The sequence below is a fragment of the Nasonia vitripennis genome, chromosome 2 (genome assembly GCF_009193385.2).
Source record: "Nasonia vitripennis strain AsymCx chromosome 2, Nvit_psr_1.1, whole genome shotgun sequence".
Classification (NCBI taxonomy): Eukaryota; Metazoa; Arthropoda; class Insecta; order Hymenoptera; family Pteromalidae; genus Nasonia; species Nasonia vitripennis.
The window spans coordinates 1,563,351-1,585,067 of record NC_045758.1 but is presented as its reverse complement, the minus strand read 5'-3'; the positions used below and the strand labels follow the sequence as shown (position 1 = coordinate 1,585,067).

At 47.4% G+C, this 21,717-nt stretch overlaps 3 protein-coding genes and 1 long non-coding RNA gene across 5 annotated transcripts in view; 1 reads left to right on the top strand and 3 right to left on the bottom strand.

The window, feature by feature from the left end:
* Positions 1–2,470, bottom strand: part of LOC100678997 (transcription factor mef2A) — a 31,706-nt gene extending 29,236 nt beyond the window's left edge. Inside the window, exon 1 of the mRNA XM_031922717.2 lies at positions 2,101–2,470. The gene's annotated coding sequence lies outside the window, so the exon portion shown is untranslated. The remainder of the gene's footprint in view (positions 1–2,100) is intronic.
* A 3,577-nt stretch (positions 2,471–6,047) lies between these two features.
* LOC100121496 (raf homolog serine/threonine-protein kinase Raf) lies at positions 6,048–12,950 on the bottom strand. Its single transcript, XM_001605057.5, has 3 exons — positions 11,071–12,950; positions 10,400–10,603; positions 6,048–10,190 (listed from the first exon to the last, which is right to left on the bottom strand). The coding sequence occupies exons 1-3, from the start codon at positions 11,091–11,093 to the stop codon at positions 8,048–8,050; spliced, it is 2,370 nt and encodes a 789-aa protein (XP_001605107.1). The 5' UTR covers positions 11,094–12,950; the 3' UTR covers positions 6,048–8,047.
* A 2,008-nt stretch (positions 12,951–14,958) lies between these two features.
* Positions 14,959–16,317, top strand: LOC107980907. The gene is made up of 2 exons (XR_004226591.2): positions 14,959–15,224; positions 15,307–16,317. It is a non-coding gene; the product is annotated as an uncharacterized LOC107980907 (long non-coding RNA).
* Positions 16,318–16,822: 505 nt separating this feature from the next.
* Atp7a (ATPase, Cu++ transporting, alpha polypeptide) lies at positions 16,823–21,292 on the bottom strand. 2 transcript variants are annotated; one of them, XM_031922487.2, is made up of 3 exons: positions 21,126–21,292; positions 20,911–21,049; positions 16,823–20,742 (listed from the first exon to the last, which is right to left on the bottom strand). In XM_031922487.2, the coding sequence occupies exon 3, from the start codon at positions 20,702–20,704 to the stop codon at positions 17,336–17,338; it is 3,369 nt and encodes a 1,122-aa protein (XP_031778347.1). In that variant the 5' UTR covers positions 20,705–20,742; positions 20,911–21,049; positions 21,126–21,292; the 3' UTR covers positions 16,823–17,335. The 2 variants fall into 2 exon arrangements, with proteins under 2 accessions (XP_031778347.1, NP_001135860.1); NM_001142388.1 differs by having other exon boundaries at positions 17,336–20,742; positions 20,911–21,026; positions 21,126–21,286.
* Between the last annotated feature and the right edge of the window lie 425 nt (positions 21,293–21,717).

The window sequence follows — 21,717 nt, the reverse complement described above, 5'->3', positions numbered from 1 at the left end:
GCGTCGCATTGTATACACGTTATCAGAACCGGAATCAAAGTTTACGCTACACTGTACGTTATAAAAGTTTCGTCGCGGTGAGATTAATTGCCATTGTGCGATAAAAGCCAGTCGTTATTTTTCCATTAGCGCTCGCGCGCGCGGAATCGCCGCCCTTTCATGCCGACGGCGTTTGTAATTGGAGCGATTAATTAATTATCCTTCGCGATGATAATTAAAAATTTTATACAATGGAGAGACGGGTCGCTAAACGAATTTTCCATCCACGTCGGCTAATTATCCCGCTCGTTCAATTATAGGCCGCGTCGAAACGAGTGTCGGCAGCGCGGAAAATCGTTATACCCTCCCGCGGAGCTTTTTGCAAGCTCCTTTGTGCGCTTCTGCTTCTAACTTTGATCCAACGTTAAAATACTCGATACTCCAAAACCAGAGCATATCCTAGCGCGTATTCAACAAGTAGTCAGCTTCTGAATCTATAGTCGGAGGTGAATCCTTCACTTCCCGTTTTACCCGTGGGGGGGGGGGGGGGGACGAAGCCCCCAAGATGAACGAGGACGACAAAAGGGAAAATTTCGCACAAAGCGCGGCCATCAGTATATACACCGCCAAGAAGCCCCGGCGGGACATTTGAAATCTCTTATTTTTTCAGAAAAGCCCCTGTAATTCCTCCACGACTCTTGGAGCTTCAAAATGCGCGTAATCCGGTTTCTCAAAGCCTCGAGACACTTTGCCACGTTGGGAAAAAACACTCGGAAGCAGACGACGGCTAAAGAATCGCGCGCAATCAGCATCATCTCTGTACGTACACCTCGACTTAAATTTCACACACACACACACACACACACACACACACACGCTAGGAGAGACAGATCCCAAGGGAGAGAAGGTGGGTGGCGTCGCGCTATCGCGTTACCCCCGGGGTGTCTGCTGCCGCCGCTGTGAACTGGGTCAAATCCCATCGCCTGTGTGTGTGTGTGTGTGCGAGTGCGTCGATTCGCCCTGCGCGAACTGGAGCAGCGAGGGAGGAGGGGATTGATATTGCCGCGATTTCGCGGGTTGCTTCGCGTTTGGCGGGAGAAAGTATAGAGCGTAATTTAAATGTGAAAAAGCTCGAGCTCCTCGAAAAAAGAGCATAAGCACTTCCTCCTGTGTATACTACTCGAGTCGTCAGCTACGAGTTTTACTCCAGATTGAAGCAGTGCGCGGTAAGACCAACGAGGCAAAACGTCTCGACGTGCGCGGCACCTTGTCTCCTTTCAGCCTCGCGGATTAGTGCATAAAAGCCAGCCGACGAGTTTTTTCGCTCGGTTGGAAAGCTCCGCTGAGAGGAAAGTATACACGGGCTGCTGAGTCGCGTATATTGAATTACGGAGCGACGGGATTCTTTGAGACAGGCGAGAAAGTAGATTCCGGTACAGAGTCAGCGACGCGAATTAGCTCGACGCGTGTTTGCGTTGAATTTTAATTAATTTCGACGCTCGACAACGCGTGAAATCGCGTTAATTAAAGGACGCGCGAGTTTGATGAAACGTATAAACGGCTGCGGGATTTCGTTTGAGATGAGCGCGAACAATGGCTTCTTTTGAGATGCTCCGCCGTATTCTCCCGCAGAGCACTCGAGCTTCCAGCACGTCGTATAAAGAAACGGCCGGCGATGCTCGCGAGAGATAAAGGATTTAAGACCTCAACAGGTAGCCCGACTCGCTCTGTGTGGTACGTGTATAATATATATATAAACTCTGTCATTAGACGTCGAGTGCAGGCGCCGCGAAATTTAAATATCGCTCTCTATCTCTTGGGATGCCGTCGGGTGAAAAATGGATTATCCCTAATTAGACACTGATCGCGCGGCAGGAGTGCTGCACTTAGCCTCTGAGCCGTTAACCGGAGCGAGTATCGTCAGCTCTTATACCGATTGCACAAGCATAGATCAGCGCGCGCTTGTAATACACGCGGCAGAGCTATATCGCTGAGGTCAGTTACACGCCAGCGGCGAATCGATAAAACCAGCAGCATCAGCGACGGCGGCAGCTTTGACCGGCAGTATATTGTAACAGGAGGCTCGATCGAGCGAATTTCTCTCGGCCTATCTGCACTCACCTCTTGCTCGTTCTCTCCGCCGATGATTTTCTCTCTGTCACGTGCGACCACCCGAGCAGAGAGTTCACACGCGCGATCACCTGGGCGAAAGCTCTGCTTGCATGTGTGTCGCGATTATTCTAGGGACTGCAGCTGCGCTCTCTCTTCATCCCATCGCGCTCGTCCGCTCGAAGAGGAGCTTTTTTTCTCTCAAGATGTATTTGGGCGACACGCGCTGCAAGAGAGACGAGCCGGAAGCTTCGGAAGAGCCGAGTAAATCGCGTTCCTGTTGGCGCGGGCCTCCAGCATCGACTGGCCGAAGCGCCGCGACGTCGACCGGGATTGGGGCGCATGCGCCGCCACCGCCGCCGGCGCGGGTGGAATGTGCTTTCTCTCTACTCTCTTCGTCGTTCCGAAGCATCTCTCGAGGGGCTACGATAGCTGGGTCAGTGAGAGCACACGAGGTAGAAGGGGAAAGTGAGCCGCCGACGCTCTGATGCTACTGTGCTATGAGTACTATGAGGTCGGAGCGGAAATATTCTAGGGCTACGCGCGGGCTTTTCGTTTATCGATAGTCAGCTCTCGCTCACTTCGCGTGTCGTTAATTTTCGAGTGACGATCAGAGCGTGGGTGTGATGCCTGTTGCACGTTGAGATTGAGCGAAGGCTTGATATGATGAATTATTCGCGGCGCCCTGCACTCCCATACCCTTGCCACACCCTATAGGTATAGATAAACTTCCCGTCGACTTATGTCTGAGGAGAGCGAAAAAAGGCGAGTCAGCCGCTTAGTCGCCTCGAGTACGAACTTTTTAATTAAATTAAGCCGCAGCCGCGGCTATAATAATGTAATCCCAACTCCCTCTCCCGAGCACACACGCGCCGACTTCCCGATTCGTTATACCTATACGTACGTACGAGGATTAGAGTAGAACAAAAAAAAAAAAGCAGCTTCGACCTTCGCCACACAGCTCGGGGATTCCCGGGTACGACATCAGCGACGATCGTATAATAGCTGCACACGCGAGGACTGATCGAACTTTGATTCCCGGATCGCGGGACTCGGCGGAGCTCTTGGAATAAATGTTCCTAATGTCGCGTGCGCGCGGAGGTGGAAGAAAACGCGAAACGCTTTTCCGCTTTTAGCGTCCCGCTGATTTGGCTTTACGTAATACGATTTTACCTTTTTTTTCGGCGGCGCGAGTCCTGGGGGGTAACTCCCTCTCGCGCGTAACTTCTCGCAGGAATTTCCCTCGCGTAAGAAGAAGAAGAAGAAGAAGAAGACGAAGGGGCAGACCCGGGATGCCTGTATATCAATTCGCCGTCTACTCTACACACCTACGTGTGCGACGTCGAGTTATTTTACGCCAGAACGACTCCTCGGGGAGAGTGAGCTGTCTGGGGCTTTTCCGCTGGTTTTCTGCCTTTTTTCGCTTTATGTGGTGATTATTTTGTATTCTTACACCTGTACTCGCGAGTAGACAGCGCGGCTGAAGGGTGAGAAACAAGGAGTATGCACTTGAGAGGAAGCCCTAGCGGTGTGTGTGTGTGTATGTGTGTGTGTTTAGACTAGAGGCTTATATAATGAGGCGAGTCGAAATAGGCTCGGCAGAGCGTTATCGTGGTCGCCCGACAAATTTAATTACACTACCGACTACAGCTCGCGAAAAATACAGCTGTGGGTTATTGGGTTATTTGGATTTTCACGGAATCATATCTGAAAACCCGAATCGACCAACGACACGCGCGCTCGTAGCCGCTCGCATCAATCAGATAAGGCATCGAGAGCATTGCGCGGGTAATTTAATTACGAGTAAGAGCTGAGAGACAATTCAATTTATGAATAAGCAATAGCCTCTCTCGCGGCCATTGCGGCAAATTAAATCCGGCTCTCGAATAATTGAAAATGGGAACGAGACGGATTAGCGGACACATACTCCTCGTGTGTATACACGCCAATTTCTAAGGTCTCACCGATAATCCGCCGAGTAAACTTTGGCAAGAGAAAAAAAAAACATGCCTGAGGCGCCGTTAACTAATGGGCAAAGACGCCGTGACGAGACGAGTGTAAAGTCTGTCTCTCTGCGTATTGTGCATGTGTGCTTATCGAGTGTATCTATTTTGTTGTACAGGAATCCGGCGGCAATTAGTCAAAAGCGTTTACTCTCTCGACAAGCCGCAAGAAAAGCAGATTTTGCTCTGATGCCGGGTTCGGCAGAAATCCTTTTATCTCGTAAACGGGATTACGGCTCGGCCCATCGTGTTTTTCTTGGACGCGCGTACTTTACCGAGTTATGGCTCTCTTTTAAGGATTTAGCTATACTTTTCGCAGAGTTAGAGAGAGAAACATCTTCTCGAGAGCTGTATAAGATTGCCTTATCTTCGATGAAGGAAAGGATAATTCGAAATTGACTGCCCGAACCTGATTCTCTTAGCAACGAGCGGTGTATACTGATTGACGCGAGCTTTATTACGAATTTTTTCCTCGGGCTCGAGTTTGGAAAAGAAAAAAAAAACAAATCTTTATGAAAGGGCTAGGACGCGAACCAATTGAAAAGCTTATTTTTTTTTTGTATTGTTTGTCATCTGAAATATCAATCGCATAAAGGTACACACGTACAGTCGTAAAAAATTTTACGCTTCAAAGCTCGCAACACGAAAGTCATATTCGCAAGGCTGACGATGACGATTCCGAATGTACAATAAAGCGCGTGAAAAAAAGACCGCTTCAATTTCCTTTCAAAATGCAGCCGCAATCGATTTCTATTGAAACGGTAATTACAATAAAAGGACAGAGCTCGAAGCAATGCATTTTATAGTACTCGCGGACTACTCTCACTCTCGTTTTCATCTCGAGCTGCAATTGTCCAATAATGTACATCTCAAAGCCGCGGCGTTTTCATTATGCATTTTCAATTCCGACAATCCCGCAGCAACCAGCTCGCGGCTACCGATCGATTTTCTCCTCTCGTCGCCCTCCAGTACACGCACACACACGCAGAATCCGCAGTCGGCGGCCCGATTGATTTTCTCTCGCTCTTATCCCCCTGCGACGACCTCAACAGGTGCGCGCGCGCGCGCGGGCACTTTATATTTTCGCACACACGAGCCTACGTGTGTATACCATGTGCGTAACATTTTGCGAAACGCACGTCATCGGAGATCAGCTGTGCGCTGAATTTGTAAAACGCGTTGAAAGCTCGATAAAGCGAGCGTAATATGCGGCGCGAAAGTGCTCGCACGGCGGCGCATCGATCCGCGGGAGGAGCGTCGAAAAGAGCACCGTTTGTTCGACGCCTTTTTTTTTCGCTCGTAATCGCCCGCGATGACACCCTTTGCGATGACGTTGGTAGATAGATAGCCGATGTAAATAGAGATAAGGGTCGGAGCGAAATCCGTTATTTTGGACTTTTTTTGGCGTATCGCCTGCGTTTCATTATACAATACACTCGATCGATCAATAATGTATCCCTCGGGATTAGGGTGTATATGCAAAGTTGGAATCGATACAATACGGAAACGGAGGGAAGTCGCTTGCATGTGCGTATTTTTGGAGGCCTGCACGCGAGCTTTAATCTGGATTTCGTAATTCTCATTCCGAACGAGAGTCGTAACTTACAATTATTTCGTTACAGCATATAGCTCGCGTGGAATATAGTAAACAGAAGCTTCCCTCCTTGCGCGTCATGCAACAAAATATATTCGACGAATATAAATAAAATACGATTTTCACCACCGTGTTAGACATTCCATCGGTGAAAAAATCAAAAAGAATCGAAATATATGTCGAGGGAGAAATCGATGAAAAGTCGAATTCTCAAATGAATTGAAATGTTTATTGAATATTTTAATATTTCAATAATTATGTACAATTTTTTTAAAGATCACAAATCCAATTATGCATTATACAAGAAACGTTTTTTTTTTTTTTTTTTGGAAGAAAATTTCGAAGAAAATCATCGTAATATGTATATAGTATGCTGAATAAATTATTTTTAGTGCAAACAATCAAAGTATATACGTAGTTCATTATTGCGAATTCATGGATCGAACATTCGAAATCAACCAAGATCCTCTCTCACGCTTTACAAAAGTGATACGCTTCCGAGCTATACTCGAAAAGCGCGAACAGCAAAAAAAAGAGAAGAGTAACAGCAGAAATTCTTCATAGTATACATGTACACGCTTTACAAACGTAATATTGGCAACGATATATAACGCAGAACGCTCTCTTTCTCTCTCTCTCTCTCTGTGAAGTACTTTTCGTGTAAAGGATATCAACATCACCCTCTCGCTCCATATGTCTTGTACTCTCCGCTATAAAACGAAAAAAGAAAAACAAAAAGGAAATACAATAATAAAAATAATATAATATTAATAATAATATACGTCGCACCATCGCGCAGTCGTAAATCGCCCCCTTAATAAGGGACAGGCGAGTGCGGGTGCGCGCTCATTCGCACTTAGTCGTAGGTAAGAGCTTTTTTGTTTTCTATATAATACTCGAGACGAGAACCGAGAAAGAAGGTTCGTAAGGTACAAAAGTCTCATTTTTTATCGACCACCCTTTAGGAATTACAATGTTTCCACGGACGATTGCCTCGTCGATCCGCCGCGCGACTTTTAAATGCCGTCTTTTCTCTTATATACTCCTAGTAAAATTATCCTTAGTTTTACATCCTTTTTAAGGATGCCGCGAAAAAATGAACGGATCACTATGCTCACATATGTCTCGTATTTGTAATTTTTTTTCTTCTTTTTTTTCGTTTACCTTAATGTTTGTCTGTATGTTGTAATGCATGCGTAAGTGTGATGGTGAAATATTAGACGCACGCGCAAAATGTCGTTGATGATTTTTTTAGGGGGGGGAATTTTGTGATTTTGGTTAAGGTTCAATTATGCTCCTTAATCAGGAATGTCTCCATTTTTAAATGTGTTAAGTTTTTCTTTAAGTTTTGTTTAAAATTACACTTAATGATTTTTTCCTAGAGTTTATTGCACGTAGAGAAAAGAAGTGCGCGCGTGCTGCGATCATAATTCGAGTCAAAAGGAACTCGCGATGAAAATAAAAGTTTAATTAGCTCTATGATAAATTAAGGAAAAAGAAAATACGTGCTTCTTATACAATTCGTTAGATTTTTTTTCGATTATTCACGATTAAACGCAAAGTTCTCAAGGCTCAATAGAACCGCTTAAATAAATAGAGCATGAAGTGAAAATAAATCGATTCTTCTTACGCGATTACGAATCACATTTAAAATCGTGATATCTTCTTAAAGTAACCGACGTCTTAGCCTAAAAAACGTAGATTACGACTTTTTTGTAATTTTCTTTTCTCGTTGATGTCTGTGTCAGTGTAGAAGTGTATGAAAGTGTGTGTACACATAGAGAAATTATGTATACATGTATGTACATGAACAATAGCCGTTGTCAAGGCTCGAAATCGAACAATTTTTCGTTTGACTCAAATTACTAACAATCCTAAGTGACTCGATTGACGCTTTGTTTCTTATACTGTATATAGTGTTCCAAGGAGTGATTACCTTTGGAAAGCTTCTTATGTTGTCGAGATATCAACATCGTCATTCAAGCATTACATATTGGTTTAATAATCAACAGGAATCCGTCTCCGAGGGTAATCACTGCCTCATATTTTCAATACTCCATTGCTCGACCCACGAGTCTCGTCAACAGCATCATTACTCCACTCCTCTTATTCAATAAGAAGTACCCATCTCTCGACACTTCCCACTCTCCTCTAATACATACTTTACATCGACAGAAGAAAAACAAAGTCCACGCAGAGGAGTCTACGCCTCTCTCGCGCAATAATCGCTCCCGCTTCCGTACAATCTTAGAAACCTATCGTACAGATTGTTCTCAGCCGAGTAATAGTAGTGGTGATACATCTTCGTTATGTTCATCGTGTCTTTCGTGAATCTTCGCCCGACCTCCATTTGCTCGTACCTTCAAATGTTTCCGCCGCTAGGGTAGAACGGGAAGGAGCCGAATTGAAAGTTGACGGGCGTTTTGGGCGACGCGCACGTGTACAGGAAATCATCGCTCTGCAGCTGGGTTCTATTGAGATTCGGCTCAGAAGTCGATCTCGTGATCTTGGGCAGACCGCGCAACAGGCTCTCAAGGCTGGCCAGGATCTGCCGAAATATTGGCCTGTCATCGCGAGAAAACTTGATACAGTCCTCCGTCAGTCGACGCAGAGCCTTCGGCGTGTCCGACCGCAGCTTGTTCAGATCCGGGCGCAGGTAACCACGACCTACCATAAACAGAATCTGGTCCTTGTTATTTACATGGGAGTAGGGCAGTTGTCCGGCCAGCAGCTCGAACAAAACTACTCCGAAGGCGTAGACGTCCGACTGGAAACTGTAGGGGTTTTCTTCCTGCATTCTGATGACCTCAGGCGCCATCCAGAGAATCGAGCCCGTGGGCTGATGGAACTGCAACGAGCCCGACCACCTCGTCTTGGCCGTGGCCAGACCGAAGTCGCCGATTTTTACCGTCAAGTCATCGTGTAAAAAGATGTTGTTGCTCTTTAAATCTCTGTGAATTATATTCTTCGCGTGCAGATAGTCCATACCCTGAGCCGTCTGTCTACCGATCTCGATGAGGGTCAACAACTGGAACTTTGACTCGAACACGTGCAGATGCTTGTAGAGCGACGAACCCTCGCACCACTGAGTCACGATGGCTAGCTGTGGCTTGCTTACGCAGCCCATGAAAAGCAGAATGTTAACGTGGCGCGTCTTGCGCAGCACCGCTACCTCGTTCTTGAAAGCCTGCAATTGAGCGGACGTTGGAATCTTGACGTTCAAAGTTTTAACAGCAACGGGTCCGTGCCAGTGTGCCTTGTAGACAGTTCCAAATGATCCGGAACCGATCCTTTGCCCGACGAGTATCTCATCGGCCGGTATCTCCCAGTCCTCGATCGACTCTCTCGGCGCGAGCAGGTTCTTCGAGCTCTCGTCAGCGGAGCGGGCCCTGGGCCGCTTCGGTCTCAGAGTATTCGTTGGGCTAGCCTGCGTTGACTGGCTGTGCTTGGTTGGGCTGCTTCCCGGCGAAACGGGCGACTGTGTCGTGCCTGCCGTTCTGCTGAGGCTCTGCGAGCGCGTGTACTCGTCGAGGTTGATCGGCTCGCCTGGACCACCTGGCTTGACCGTGTTGAAGCAGACGTTGGGCGCCGAGCTCGAGCGGTCCTGCTGGGCAAGAGTTCTGGGAGGCCGGGGTCTGGAGTTGGTGGCCAGAGAAGGCGAGATGCCGTATCCCGAGGGCAGTTGCAGTATGCCCGCGGTCCTCTCGGGATTGTGGGCCAACAGGGCCTGGTAGTAGGCATCTTGCATGCGCACCTGATGGCAGAGAGCGGGTACGCCGTTGGCGCAACGCTGATGGAAGCGGTAGTTGCAGGTGCGGCAGTAGAAGCCCTGGAAGAGCAGCTTGTGGCAGCACTCACAAAAGGCCAGCGAGAAGAATGTCTTGCGCACGAAGTTGTGCGAAATCGAAGTTGTTATGGGGAACTTGTCGAGAATCTCGACGGATATCTCGTCGCACTCGAGGGAGGAGATGTCCGTGTCCCAAGGTATAGGGTACTTTGCGTCGTTGCTCGCCACGATATAGACGACGCACATCTCGGTTGTCAGGTTCCGTAGCTTCATGGCCTTGGCCAGGGCGTCGCGTAGCGAGAGGCTCTCGCGCACCTGGACGCTGGTGCGCTGCTGATTGGGCAGATGGGCGCGTAGCAGGGACTTGAGGGGCGTGCGAGGAGCCGCCTGTTTGGAGTACGTGCCGCGGGACGACGTGTAGATGCTGCTGGCGCTCGAGCGCAAATCAGAGTTGGTTGCGGAGGAGGATGCATTGGTGACGATCTCATTGCTGCTGCTACTGTTCGGGGCCGAGGAAGAGGAGACCTCCGTCATGGAGTTCAGGATCTCTATAAGCTTCTGCTCCTTGGTTTCGAACTCGTGAAGTTTGGAGGTGAGCTCTTGGTACTCGGTTAGGTAGATCGAGGGCGGGTCCTGGAAGCCAGCGAATCGGTTGTTCAGAGCGTCAATGTTCTGCCGGGTCACGTGGATCACACTCTGGATGTTGCGCAGCTCATACCTGCCACATTTCAACGTTATCATTAGATTCATTAAAAATAATGTATAAATCGCGATTGTGAACAAATTCGTCAAAATAGGTCAAATGTTAATATGTTTTGGACGTCAATCCGCCGTGTATTTAAATACAATCACGTAGCAATGAGTCACGAGTTACTTATTTCGAAGAACAGTTAATAACTGGGCTTTGTTATAATGTGATCACAGTACCTCACAGGATCCGTGGTATCCAGGTAGGCATCCTCAGAGTCGCTGAGGTCAACCTGGTCTGCCCCTCGGGAACACATTGTGCCCTCAAGGGTCATGCGAACCCTTCTTCTTCTGTGTCGACGACCACAAGGTGATTCGGTTCTTCCTTTGCTGCGACGAACTGGATGTTCACCAATTTCTTTAGTTGGGATGAGTGAATAGTACCTGTTTTACAGACAACTCAATTAGTGCTGAATTTATCGAACAGCAAACAGACTTAATCATTAAAAGAGAGCACGACAGTTTACACTCTGCAAAGTTTTCCTGATCTGTCAAACAATTTACTCGCACCAAAGTAGGTTATCAGTGATTTATCGTGTATCAGGCAGTAGAGTACATTTTTCTTTTCACAAGCTAAAAGAGCCCACGCTGGAAGCTAGAAGCTATTGAGAGCCTTGACGCCGGTGGTACGCTTTGCGAATGCCAAATAACAAGAGTACCGTTCAGCAAGGTCAGCACAGCGTGCCCATATACAGGCAGAGCTGTGCACCAATTGCCGAAAATTTTCAATTTTTCCACACAAGAATCGACTTTTACTCCATGCACAGATCAATACAGCTCTGAGGGGATGCATCGCGAATAGGTTAGTTATTTAAAGGCCATTTCGGAGTCGGCGAGAGAAAGGGACTCACCTAGATTCGCCGATTACGGCCATGGTGCCTTGGCTAGGTAGAGCAGCATCCTGGTGCCCGACGACGTCCCTGGTGGCAGCGGCGACGCGGCCCGAGCGTGCTCAGCTCCTCAGTTCGGCGGCCGCAGCTCTCCACCTCGCTCCGGCGAGCAACACCACCGCCTGCCGACGGTGACAGTGCGCGGCCTCGGACGACGATTGGCTCTGCTCCGGCTGCTGCTGCACCACCGCTGCTTCCTCTGTCTGCTGTTGCTGCTGGTGCGAGGGGGACGACAACGCTGCCGTCGTGATCCTGCGCGGCATGCCGTGGCCCGACGACGGTTTCACCTGGGGTTGCTTGCTCAAGTAGTCGCTGCTAACCTGCTGCTGCTGCTCTCGTTGTCTCTGAACGCTCGGCTCTCTCTCTCTCTCCCTCTCTCTCTCTCTCTCTCTCTGCCTCCTTTGTCCCTGCTGCTGCTGCTGCTGCTTTTTGTCTTCTCGGGTTTCTCGCTCGCGTATAGCTGTACGACGGAGCACACACACTAACACGGAGATAGTGAGAGGGACAGGCACGAGAGTGTACGCGGCGGCGGTGCGTGTGGCCCCGCTGCGACGTGTGTATATCTCTCTCTCTCTCTCCCTCTCGCTTTCTCTCGCTCTCTCTCGCTCTGTCGTCTCGGGACGCGGCGCACTGGACTGGACTACTTTACAGCCGCGCGGAAGAGAGACAGAAAAGACGAGTCGCGCGCTGCTGTAGGTATGTTGTATAGCTGTATACAATAGCCGTGGTGGGCCTCTCTCGCTCTCTTTTTCGTCCGCAGTGTGCCGTTCCGAAGGCAAAGGCGACCCGTGTTCTCTCCTCGATCCGCAGCGGTACAGCTACTCCTCTCGATATCTCGTACTGCGGAACTCCACTCCCGACTCCAGTCTCCGCAACAGAGCGAGAGACCGTATACCTATATATGTAGATGTATCAAACAGCTCGTCCAAGCTCCGCTCGCGATCGGCTCTCTCTCTCGACTCTGCGGCTCTCTCGCGTCTCGACCACTAGCTCGAGCTGAGTAGCTGCCGCCGCCGCCGCCGCCGCACACGCGCGCCGACGAGCGTAGATACGTATGTGGTATGGGGGGAGGAAAACGTTGAAGAGCAAGGTCGCGCCGCCGCCGCGCTGTCGTGCAGGTTTTGTCGTCGTCGACGTCGTGTGCTGCTGCTAGTTGCTACTGCGCTGATGCTGTACTCGCTGCGATGTGTATACACGGGACGAGCGTATAGTAGCGCGCGCACCGCTGCCCGGGAGGAGGGGCGAAAGCTGGAGATATATGCTTTTGAGGTTAGGGGAGGATTTCGCACAGTGTTGCTGGGCAGCAGCTTTATTTTTTCCGAGATGCTGGAACTGTTGATGTCGATGAGGAGATTTTTTTTTCGAGAAAAATTGACGTTTCAGAATAAATAAAATAATTCATTCGAGATCGAGTGCGATTTATAATTTAATTCCATTACACGGCATTGCATCGTGTAATAGTGCCGTTTAAAGGCTCTTATATGCTACTGCGTTTTAAAATAAAATTACGCGCTCTCGCCTGCTATACTTATGTCGTCGGCTCTTGCGAGAAAATCAATGCGAAATTCTAAAGCAATACGCGCACGACCAGCGAATCGACACTTTGTCGATAACCAATACTTTCGAACGTTGTGAAGTATCGTAGGATACAATTCCACAACTCCACGTGAACTGCGTTGCTCCGAAAAGCTCGCTGTAAAACGATCAGCGTAGTTACATATAATTTGGCGGCAAATTTAAATTCATCGCACGGCAGCGTGCGCGTGCACCTCTCAGGAGTAAGTAAGTATTGATCATTAGTTGAACAATACTCGCTCGAGATCCGCAACGAGCGATTCCCTCTTCCCGGCATAAAATTCGCAGCTCGTCCCGAAAAAGCTCGGCGTCGTCCAAAAATACCCCATCGTCACACCAGAGCAACAATATCATCGTCTCATCCCCCTCGTCGTCCTCGTCTCGTATCGTCACGTCCCCGGCGAGCGCTCGACTATATAGGCATATTATAAATACACATATCGCAGCCGAGGCGGCCGGCTTCGCACAAGAGCTCGTCGAGCTCTTCCCGGCCGGCAGCTGCTGCTGGCTGCGCGCACTTCCGCTGCACCGGCGCTCCGGCAGTCCCTCTGACGTCAGCAGCGTACGCACGCGGCGCCGGCGGTCGGGACTCTTCTGACGTCATACGCGCGCAGTGTACATCAGATGATAGATCGCAAGCGTTGCCCGGGCGACGCGCGGGGAGGGGGGGGGGGAGGATCCTCTAACTGCCGCCGCGGAAGCGAGAAGGGTGCGCGCCGGGCCATTTTTGTTTTCGAATCGCCATCAGGGACGCGCACGGCTTATCTCTCTCCGTGTGTTATTGTGTAGGTATAGTATATAGGTATGATCGTCACGCGTCACGCACGCGCGGGGGGGGGGGGGGGCATAAGGGACAGATGAGGGATATATTTATACATTATTGGTTTTTCCGCTCCTCTTTTTATCGCGCGCAGAGCCGCCGCTCTCAAGGCTACTATGCGCTGGAAAAAATTACGCGCGCGGCGCGTATATTATAATAATCGGAAAGCGATATCGGATCGATATGATGGATAATCGTCATCGGGCAGGGAAACACGGACGAGGAAGTAATTATAACGCGCGCGTCGTGTATCCACCCCCGTCTCTCTCTCTCTCTCTCTCTCTCTCTCTCTCTCTCTCTCGTGTCTATAATTGCGTGCGCACGAAGGAGGAAGTCTGCTGCCTCGGCAGTGAATTTTTGACTGTCGAGGCCGAGCGCTGAACACATTTTTCCCTCCCCTGCGCCACCGGAGAGCCGTTGCGTCATCGCATCGGTTCTCTCTCTCTCTCTCTCTCTCTCTCTCTCTCTCTCTCTCTCTGTGCTTCTCCCGTTCCTTGGCTACATACGCGCGATCGAGTCTTCTCTCCTCAATTCGAAATGATCGATTGCGGCCACGTCCGATCGCTGCGGCTCTTTTTTCCGCGAAGCGCAGCCGACTGGTTGCCTTCGCTACGGCGTATTGCGTCACGGGAGAGCTGCGCGCACTGCAGAGCTGACATACGCGCGAAATTATTATGCCCGAGTCGTAGAGTTTAATTTGAATAATCCGCGCGAGCGAGCGAGTCGCTGTTTACATGCCAAACGGTTCCTTATTCGAGGAGGCTCGTGTCGGCTGGTACTTTTATTTTTAGGCTTTTCAAAGGACGGGATATAACGCGCGCAAAATTTCATTAATTACACGGCGCTCGTGTAAGAGCTGAGGGATTGTTTTAGTGCTCTCCGCGGACGAAGCGCCGCCGGGGGAAAGCGAGAGTGAAAAATGAGTGGATGGCTTTCGATATAGAGCTAATTGGCGCGAGGCGTGACGTGGGTGCTTGATGATTACGATGCTTTTTCTCGGCTGGTTGATGAACTTGTGTTAGGTGCGAATTCCCTGTGACGTACGCCACTATACTATATACGCCATAGGCGGAGCTTAATTGTTAATCAACAGCCTTGGCGCGCGCGCGGGAATTCAATTTTTACGAGCTTTCTATTCTCTGAAGCTTTTGCGCTTTTCGGAATGCATTAGGGCGGCACGTTTGGTTTTTGCGATAGAGAGAGAGAGAGAATAAAAAGCAATAAAATATTCCACCAAGAAATCCAATTCGAGTAGCCCTGTTTAGCCAGTGGCAACAGAGCTCACACATATATATATAGCGATCGAATCGCAGCGCTGGAAAGCTCGCTATCGCAACGCGGATAAGCGCAGAAATTCAAAATATACGCGATAGCAGCTGCTGACCGCTATATAGGCAGTGCGGGAAAAGAAAAAAAGAGGCAATGAAAGCGCCCGGCGCACGTGCAGCCACTCAAGGGGTGGTAGCACGTATACACAGAGATAGAATAGAGAGCGAGAGGAGGAGGAGGAGGCTGTGTAGCTGCTCTCGCGATTGACGTATCTACCGCGTATACGGGGGGTTGCTGCGCGCGCGCGGCTCTCTCTCTTTGATCTTGATTTCCGCAGGCGCGGCGGCATCGGCAGGCTGCTGCAGGCTGTTCGCGCGCGCGAAGGAGCCAAGGTCGTAGCCACGGATCAAAATGTCAAGGCCGCCGAGGACACGGTCGCCAGCGCTCGAAGGTAACGACGCTACGTCATGACACCTACTCTCTATGTATATACTCTCTCTCTCTCTCTCTCTGTGTACGTGTGTGACGCCTAGGATTTTTCCTCTTCTGCTGCGTGTGCGGAGGATGATTTTTCGGATAGCTGTTGCGGGAGATCGTTATTCAGCTGCTGTCACCGGGAGCAACGACCTCCTGGAACTACGAGGATTTCTAACGCAATGTGCTGCCAAGAAAATTACGGATGTAAGTGTAATGAGTGATGTTCGATTTCAGATTCGTCAATGGAACTTCGATCAAGGTCACCGATGATGGTGCGCGAATCATTACACGACTGGATACTTTTGAAAACTTTTAATAAACAAACGTCTTTTGTTCCTTAATTATTTATACAATTACAAAATAATCATATTCACCTTATTCAATTACAACATTGCTTACAATCACTTATTCTTTCCCTTCTTTTTCAGCTTCTTTGCGTGTTTGTGTGCCTTGTACTGTAGCTTGCGCTTCTCATCGATGATCTCCTTGTACTTTCGTTTGTTGTACTTGGCAAACTGTGCATCCGCCATGAGCTCGTCAACGATTGTACGCTTGCGCTCCTTATTGGTCAGGCGTCCATTGTAGAAATCTAATGGTGTATCTACCACTTTACCAATGTGGAAGTACTTTGGCAATGCCTTCATGTCGTTCTTCTTGTAGAAGTGTTTGGGATCCAATACTGATCTCATCTGGATGACCTCAAGGTCATGCTTGACTTCCTCCGTCATCTCTGGAGCTGGAAGATTGAACCACTTCTTACCCTTTGTCTTTTCTCGTTCCCTCTTCCTCCTTTCTTTCAATTTCTTGTCCTTTACATCATAACCTGGAACTTTCTTCAGACGTTCAAAGCCTGGCTTGACAACAGCCTTTTTGAGAACGTCGCTAACAGGTGCTATTTGATTCGATATAACTTTTACTGCTTTATCCAGTGGAGTTTTCTTGTGTACTGAAACTTTCCATCCCATATCGCGTTCGAATTGTGACAGATCAATGTCGTTAGGGTCGGTTTTTTGTTTTTTCGTTGTGGTCTTCTCTTTTCGCTTTATGATTTTTGTTGGGTCCAGCCCTAAAAAATATTCGTTTGATTTTAGTATACTTTTTCGTGTGAAATAGTAAGAAGTTCGAAAATGGAATGATTTAGTCAACAGGCAGTATAACCTCAAAGAGGGAGAACCCCATGTATGTAAAATAATAGTTATTTACCGATATCTTCAATCTCCACATCATCGTCGTCACTTTCCAGAAGTCGATCCCTATCCCCAAGATCACTTTGGCCGCATGTATCAATTACAAAGGCCATTTTATGGTTAACAAATATCCTTGTTTACTTTTTCAACGGGACCTCATGTCAACTCGTGTGTTGCTCTGTGCGCCCAATATATGCTCATGTTTAGTTGCTGTATATGTATATATATATATATATGTCATTTGCAGACTGTTCTGACGAGCGCATGCGCCAAAAAGGAACACGCGCGCCACCTGCACGTAAAATGCAGGAGCGGAAAATTCAAACGCATAAAGACTATAAGGTACAGTTGTTCAATTAAATGGTATAGAGAACAATAAACGATCTATAAAAATAAATTTTACTATTTATTATTAAATAATATTACACAAACGAAAATTTCATCCAGTTTTCCTCTTATTTTGCGTGTTTAACAATATAGTATACTATTTTATATATTACAGAATATTAGATATTTGAAAATAGATATATCTACTATTATGAAAAATGTACAGCCACATTGTTGTCTTATAACTAAGTATGTCTTATTCAAATGCTTTAGCAATTTACAGATAAAAAAAGTATTTTTCCATTCAGACATATTTTTACAAATGAAACAAATAAACGAGACATTCTTCAAAAAATGTATAAAAAAAGTTGGCTTGGAAAACTTTGTTTTTATACTACGTATAGAATATTCAGCTATTTTGTCTTCATCTTCATCCATCGTAAATATTGGCAGGTCCTTTGTACAGTCAATGTATCTGATTCCTTGGTTTCTTTTGCACTGTCTTTACAGTTTTGGATTCTTTAAATTTGTATTTGCTTATACGTATGTACATCTTATTTTTTTCAGTCAGTCAATGGTTACTTAAATTGCTATATCTTATTTTTGACAAACTCAGTGAGGATCCATTGATGGACGCTTTCGTCGGATTATCGATCATTTGCATGTTTCTCTTTGCAAATCTTGCTATTCTCTTGTATTCCTGGTTCTCCAGTCGTTCTCGCGTAGGTTTCTTGTACAGTTTCAGGAGCAGAGAACTTCCCACTATCGAGACCGAGCTAAGTGCCATGGCCGCGGTCGCCATCCAGGGTTGCAATCTTAAACCTAATGGAGTAAATATTCCAGCAGCTATGGGTAAACCTAAAATATTATACAAGCTGGCGTACAAAAAATTCAATCTTATGCGCCGGACCGTTTCTCTTGAGAGATCGATGCAGGCAATGACGTCCAGTAAATCGTTCCTCATTAAAACTATGTCAGCTGCTTCAATAGCTACATCTGTTCCAGCAGCTATGGCTATACCGACGTTTGATTGAGCTAGAGCAGGACTATCGTTGACGCCGTCGCCGACCATCGCTACCTTCTTTCCCTGTTTCTGCAGCTGCTGAATCTTCTCTACTTTGTGAGACGGCAATACTTCGGCGAAAACTTGCTCTATACCGACTTGTTGAGCTATTGTGTTAGCAGTTAGTCTGTTATCACCTGTTAAGAGTATGACCTCGAATCCCATTTTTTTAAGGGTGTAAATAGCAAGATGGGCTTCTGGTTTAATGGCATCGGATACACTAATTATAGCGGATAATTCTCCGTCTATGACAGCTAAAACTACCGTTCTTCCCATGTCCTCCTCTTTTCTCATGGTGTTTTCTACATCTTGAGGTATAGTGATTCCATTTCTCTTCATCCATTCTCTATTTCCTATGCAAACTTCGTAGACTTCACTATTGTCGGCGTTTAGGGCATTAAACTGCGACTCCTGTTCCGAATTTGCAGTTTCTTGCTCAGGTGAGACTTGAGAAAAATCAATCAGTACATCATTCAGCTCTAGTGGGTCTTTTACATTATTTTGCAAGTTATTAACAAAGCTGGTGATCTTTGAAGACTTTGCAACACTCTTCAGAGTATCTGTAATGAAGGAGATCTTGCATTTCATACCACAGCCTGGAACCGACAGATAGTTAGAACAACGTCCACTCAGTTCTGTCTCAATGACTTCTCTTACATAGTGAACTATTGCGGATGCAATAGGATGTTCGCTATTAAGTTCTGCTATGCCGATAATCACTAGAATTTTTCCTATGTTAAATGCACCATTACTGGTAAATAGTCCTATATTAGTAACAGTCGGAAAACCTTTTGTTATAGTTCCTGTCTTGTCAAAAACGACACAGTTGATTTTGTGAGCATTCTCCAGAGAATCTGAACTTTTTATCAGAATACCATTGATTGCACCAACTCCTGTGCCTACCATCACAGCAATTGGTGTTGCAAGACCCAGTGCACATGGGCAAGCAATTGCCAAGACTGACAGCGCGCTTCTAAATGCATTCTGAAAAATTACTTCATCTCTGTTTCTGTTGGAATGATGCATATGATCATCACCCATTAGCATTAAATAGTCAATATTTATGTAACCTATGATTGCCCATGCAATCAGTGTTAAGGCAGAAACAGAAATTACAAAAGGAACAAAAAATCCAGCTATTTTATCAGCTATATGCTGAATTGGAGCTTTACTCATTTGTGCTTCTTCCACCAAACGCACTATTTGTGCCAAGGTAGTTTTCTCTCCTGTGTGAGTTGCTTTAATATACAGAGGCCCACTTAAATTAATAGAACCACCGATAACAATGGAACCTTCTTTTTTTGGAACTGGCATACTTTCGCCAGTTATCAAACTCTCATCGCAGGATGATTGACCTATATATACTTGACCATCAACTGGGATTTTGTTTCCTTGATTAACTTTCAAAATGTCACCTGGTTGCACCAAATCAATCTTCACCAGTCTTTCAGTTAAAATCTCATTATCCGCACCTAAAGTTACTATTACAGCGTCTGCTGCTTGAAGAGATAGCAACTTTGAAAGAGCTTCGGAAGTTTTCCCTTTGGCAATATGCTCGAGCCACCTTCCCAAGCTTACAAAAACTAAGAGCATAGGGGGTGTATCGAAAAATGTTTTGGGACTAGTGGTTTCTTCCATTATCATTGCTGTGACAAGAACGAGCACAGAATAAACGTAGGATATTGTGGTAGTCATTGAGATAAGAACGTCCATGTTTGTTGTCCCATGTTTAACGGCTTTGTAAGCTTGGAGATGAAAGTGCCACCCTCCAAAGATCTGTACCGGCGTTGAAAGTATAAACGAAATTAAATTCTCTAAAGATAATCCAGGAAGTACGCAACACATGTCCTCTTCTTTCTCCATGTAAGACATTGTTATCATGAAATATGCCATCGCTATCATACTGGGTGCTCCAAATGCAAGCGAGACCAGGAAGGAGGTTCTCCATTTTTGAATCTGTAATCTGTGATCCAAATACTGTCTATTTTCTGTTTCGTTCCTCTTTGTTGACACTCCGAAGCCTATCTTCTTCACACAGTCCGTTATCTCGTCAGCGCTGATTTTACTGGGATCATAGTTGATCTTGCCCTTCTGCGTCACCAGAGACACCATAGCAGACTGCACTCCGGGAAGCTGTTTGACAGTCTTCTCTATCTTGCTGACGCAGGATGAACAAGTCATCCCCGTGATATGCATTTCCACCTCCTTTATCTGCGAGCCTTTCTCATTAATCAGCAGCGCAGGAAAGCCCAGCTCTGTTATGCTGGCTGCTATGTCAGCGGGTCGAATTTCATTGCTGTCATAATCGATCTCAGCCTTGCCGCTTATGAATGATATCAAAACATTCTTCACACCTACCAACTTCTTGCAGTGTTTTTCTATCGCAGTGACGCAGGCATTGCAGGTGATACCGTCCACGTGAAGGAAGCACCTCTCTATGCATTCCTTACGTGGGGAGGACTTTTTGCTAACCTTGGCTGGCGAGCCTTCCTTTATCGTAAGTGCCACGGTGTCTACATTGTTGATGAGAACGTCGTTGTTTACTTTCTTAACAACCGCTCCGAAGCCCATATCCTCCACGATGTCCGCGATTTCCTGGGGAGTTATCAGCTTGGGATCGTAGGAGACAGTGCCCTCGTGCGTCTCCAGGCTGACGTAGACCTTCTCCACTCCGTTCTTACCGGACAGCATCCCTGTAATACTGTTGACGCAGGACATGCACGTCATCCCGTCGATGCCGATGACGCAGCTGCTGAGTCCCCCCTCGTCCTGGCCCTCCTGCGGCCTGTTGAGCTCCTGGAGGGCACTGCCCTCATTCTCGCAGTCGATCTTGGTCTCGTTAAACAAGTACTTCCACTCGTTCTTCCCAGCACTCATGTTTGGCGCTTCCTCCGGGACGGCCGGGCTTAGTCAATCTGCGAAACAGATAAGGCGGAGTGAGTATGTGTAGCCAGGTGTGTGGGTATAGCACACGACGTAACGCGCGGAGTAAACGTATAATGTAGGATACTTTCTAAACTGTGAGAGCGCGCGAGCTAAAAAGAGAACGCGTGTCGGGGCGAGTGTAAGCGTAGTGTACCCACCTTGAGCAGCAGCCACTCCGGGGGCGAAAAAAAGTACAAGTGCCTCCTCGGCGATTACGACGCTGCATCCGGAGGCTCTAACGGACGTCTCGCTTTAGCTGTGCTTTATTATTGCTCTAGAAGAGACAGAGAGGAGGGGCTGCAGATAGTTATAAACAAGCAATATAAGTAGTGTAGGCACACTTGTTTGCGCATATATATATATATATACGTACAGAGTGTGAGGAACGAACGTAGTCGCTGCTGCGCAAGATAACGTCGCTGCTCTCATTCCGGGCATTCACTTCGCTCTCTGCGCGGCGCGGGGACATGCGATATATAGTCACGTGAGTCACGGGTTCACGGAGCGCGGGGAGAGCTGCTCCTACACTGCGCGAACTGTGTAGCGCAGCCGACAGCTGTTTTCGGAGCTGCGATGGTGCGAGAGTGGGAGGCTTTTATCTCGCGGACATGCGCGCGCATCTCGCGCTCTATTCGAATTGGCTTTATCGGCGAATTTGAAGAAGAAAGCATCGTCGTTATGGATAATCTCGTTGTCGTGCACGCGAGTCGTCAGTTTCCTCGTTTAAAGCCGATTTTACTCTCTCATTAGCACTTGGACTTTAACGAGTATGCAATCTCACACGTCCATTACTGTTATTTTCCAATTTTCCGCGAAGAAAAAACCTCATTTATAAGCAGCTCGCTGATATGTTTCGCCGTGAGCCTGCGGAATTCACATACGGGCGTTTCTATACTCTTATCGCGTCTCTGTCGCGCATACGGAGCTTTATCAGTATACATACGAGGAAGTGCCAGGCGAATCCG

Excerpts from the sequence above, each read along its gene's own strand:
- Atp7a (XM_031922487.2), bottom strand. The coding sequence starts at position 20,704 with ATGAGTGCTGGGAAGAACGAGTGGAAGTACTTGTTTAACGAGACCAAG.
- LOC100121496 (XM_001605057.5), bottom strand. The coding sequence starts at position 11,093 with ATGGCCGTAATCGGCGAATCTAG. Across the intron at positions 10,604-11,070 it reads GCCGTAATCGGCGAATCTAG|GTACTATTCACTCATCCCAA; the intron begins GTGAGTCCCTTT and ends TCTGTAAAACAG. Across the intron at positions 10,191-10,399 it reads GATACCACGGATCCTGTGAG|GTATGAGCTGCGCAACATCC; the intron begins GTACTGTGATCA and ends GAAATGTGGCAG.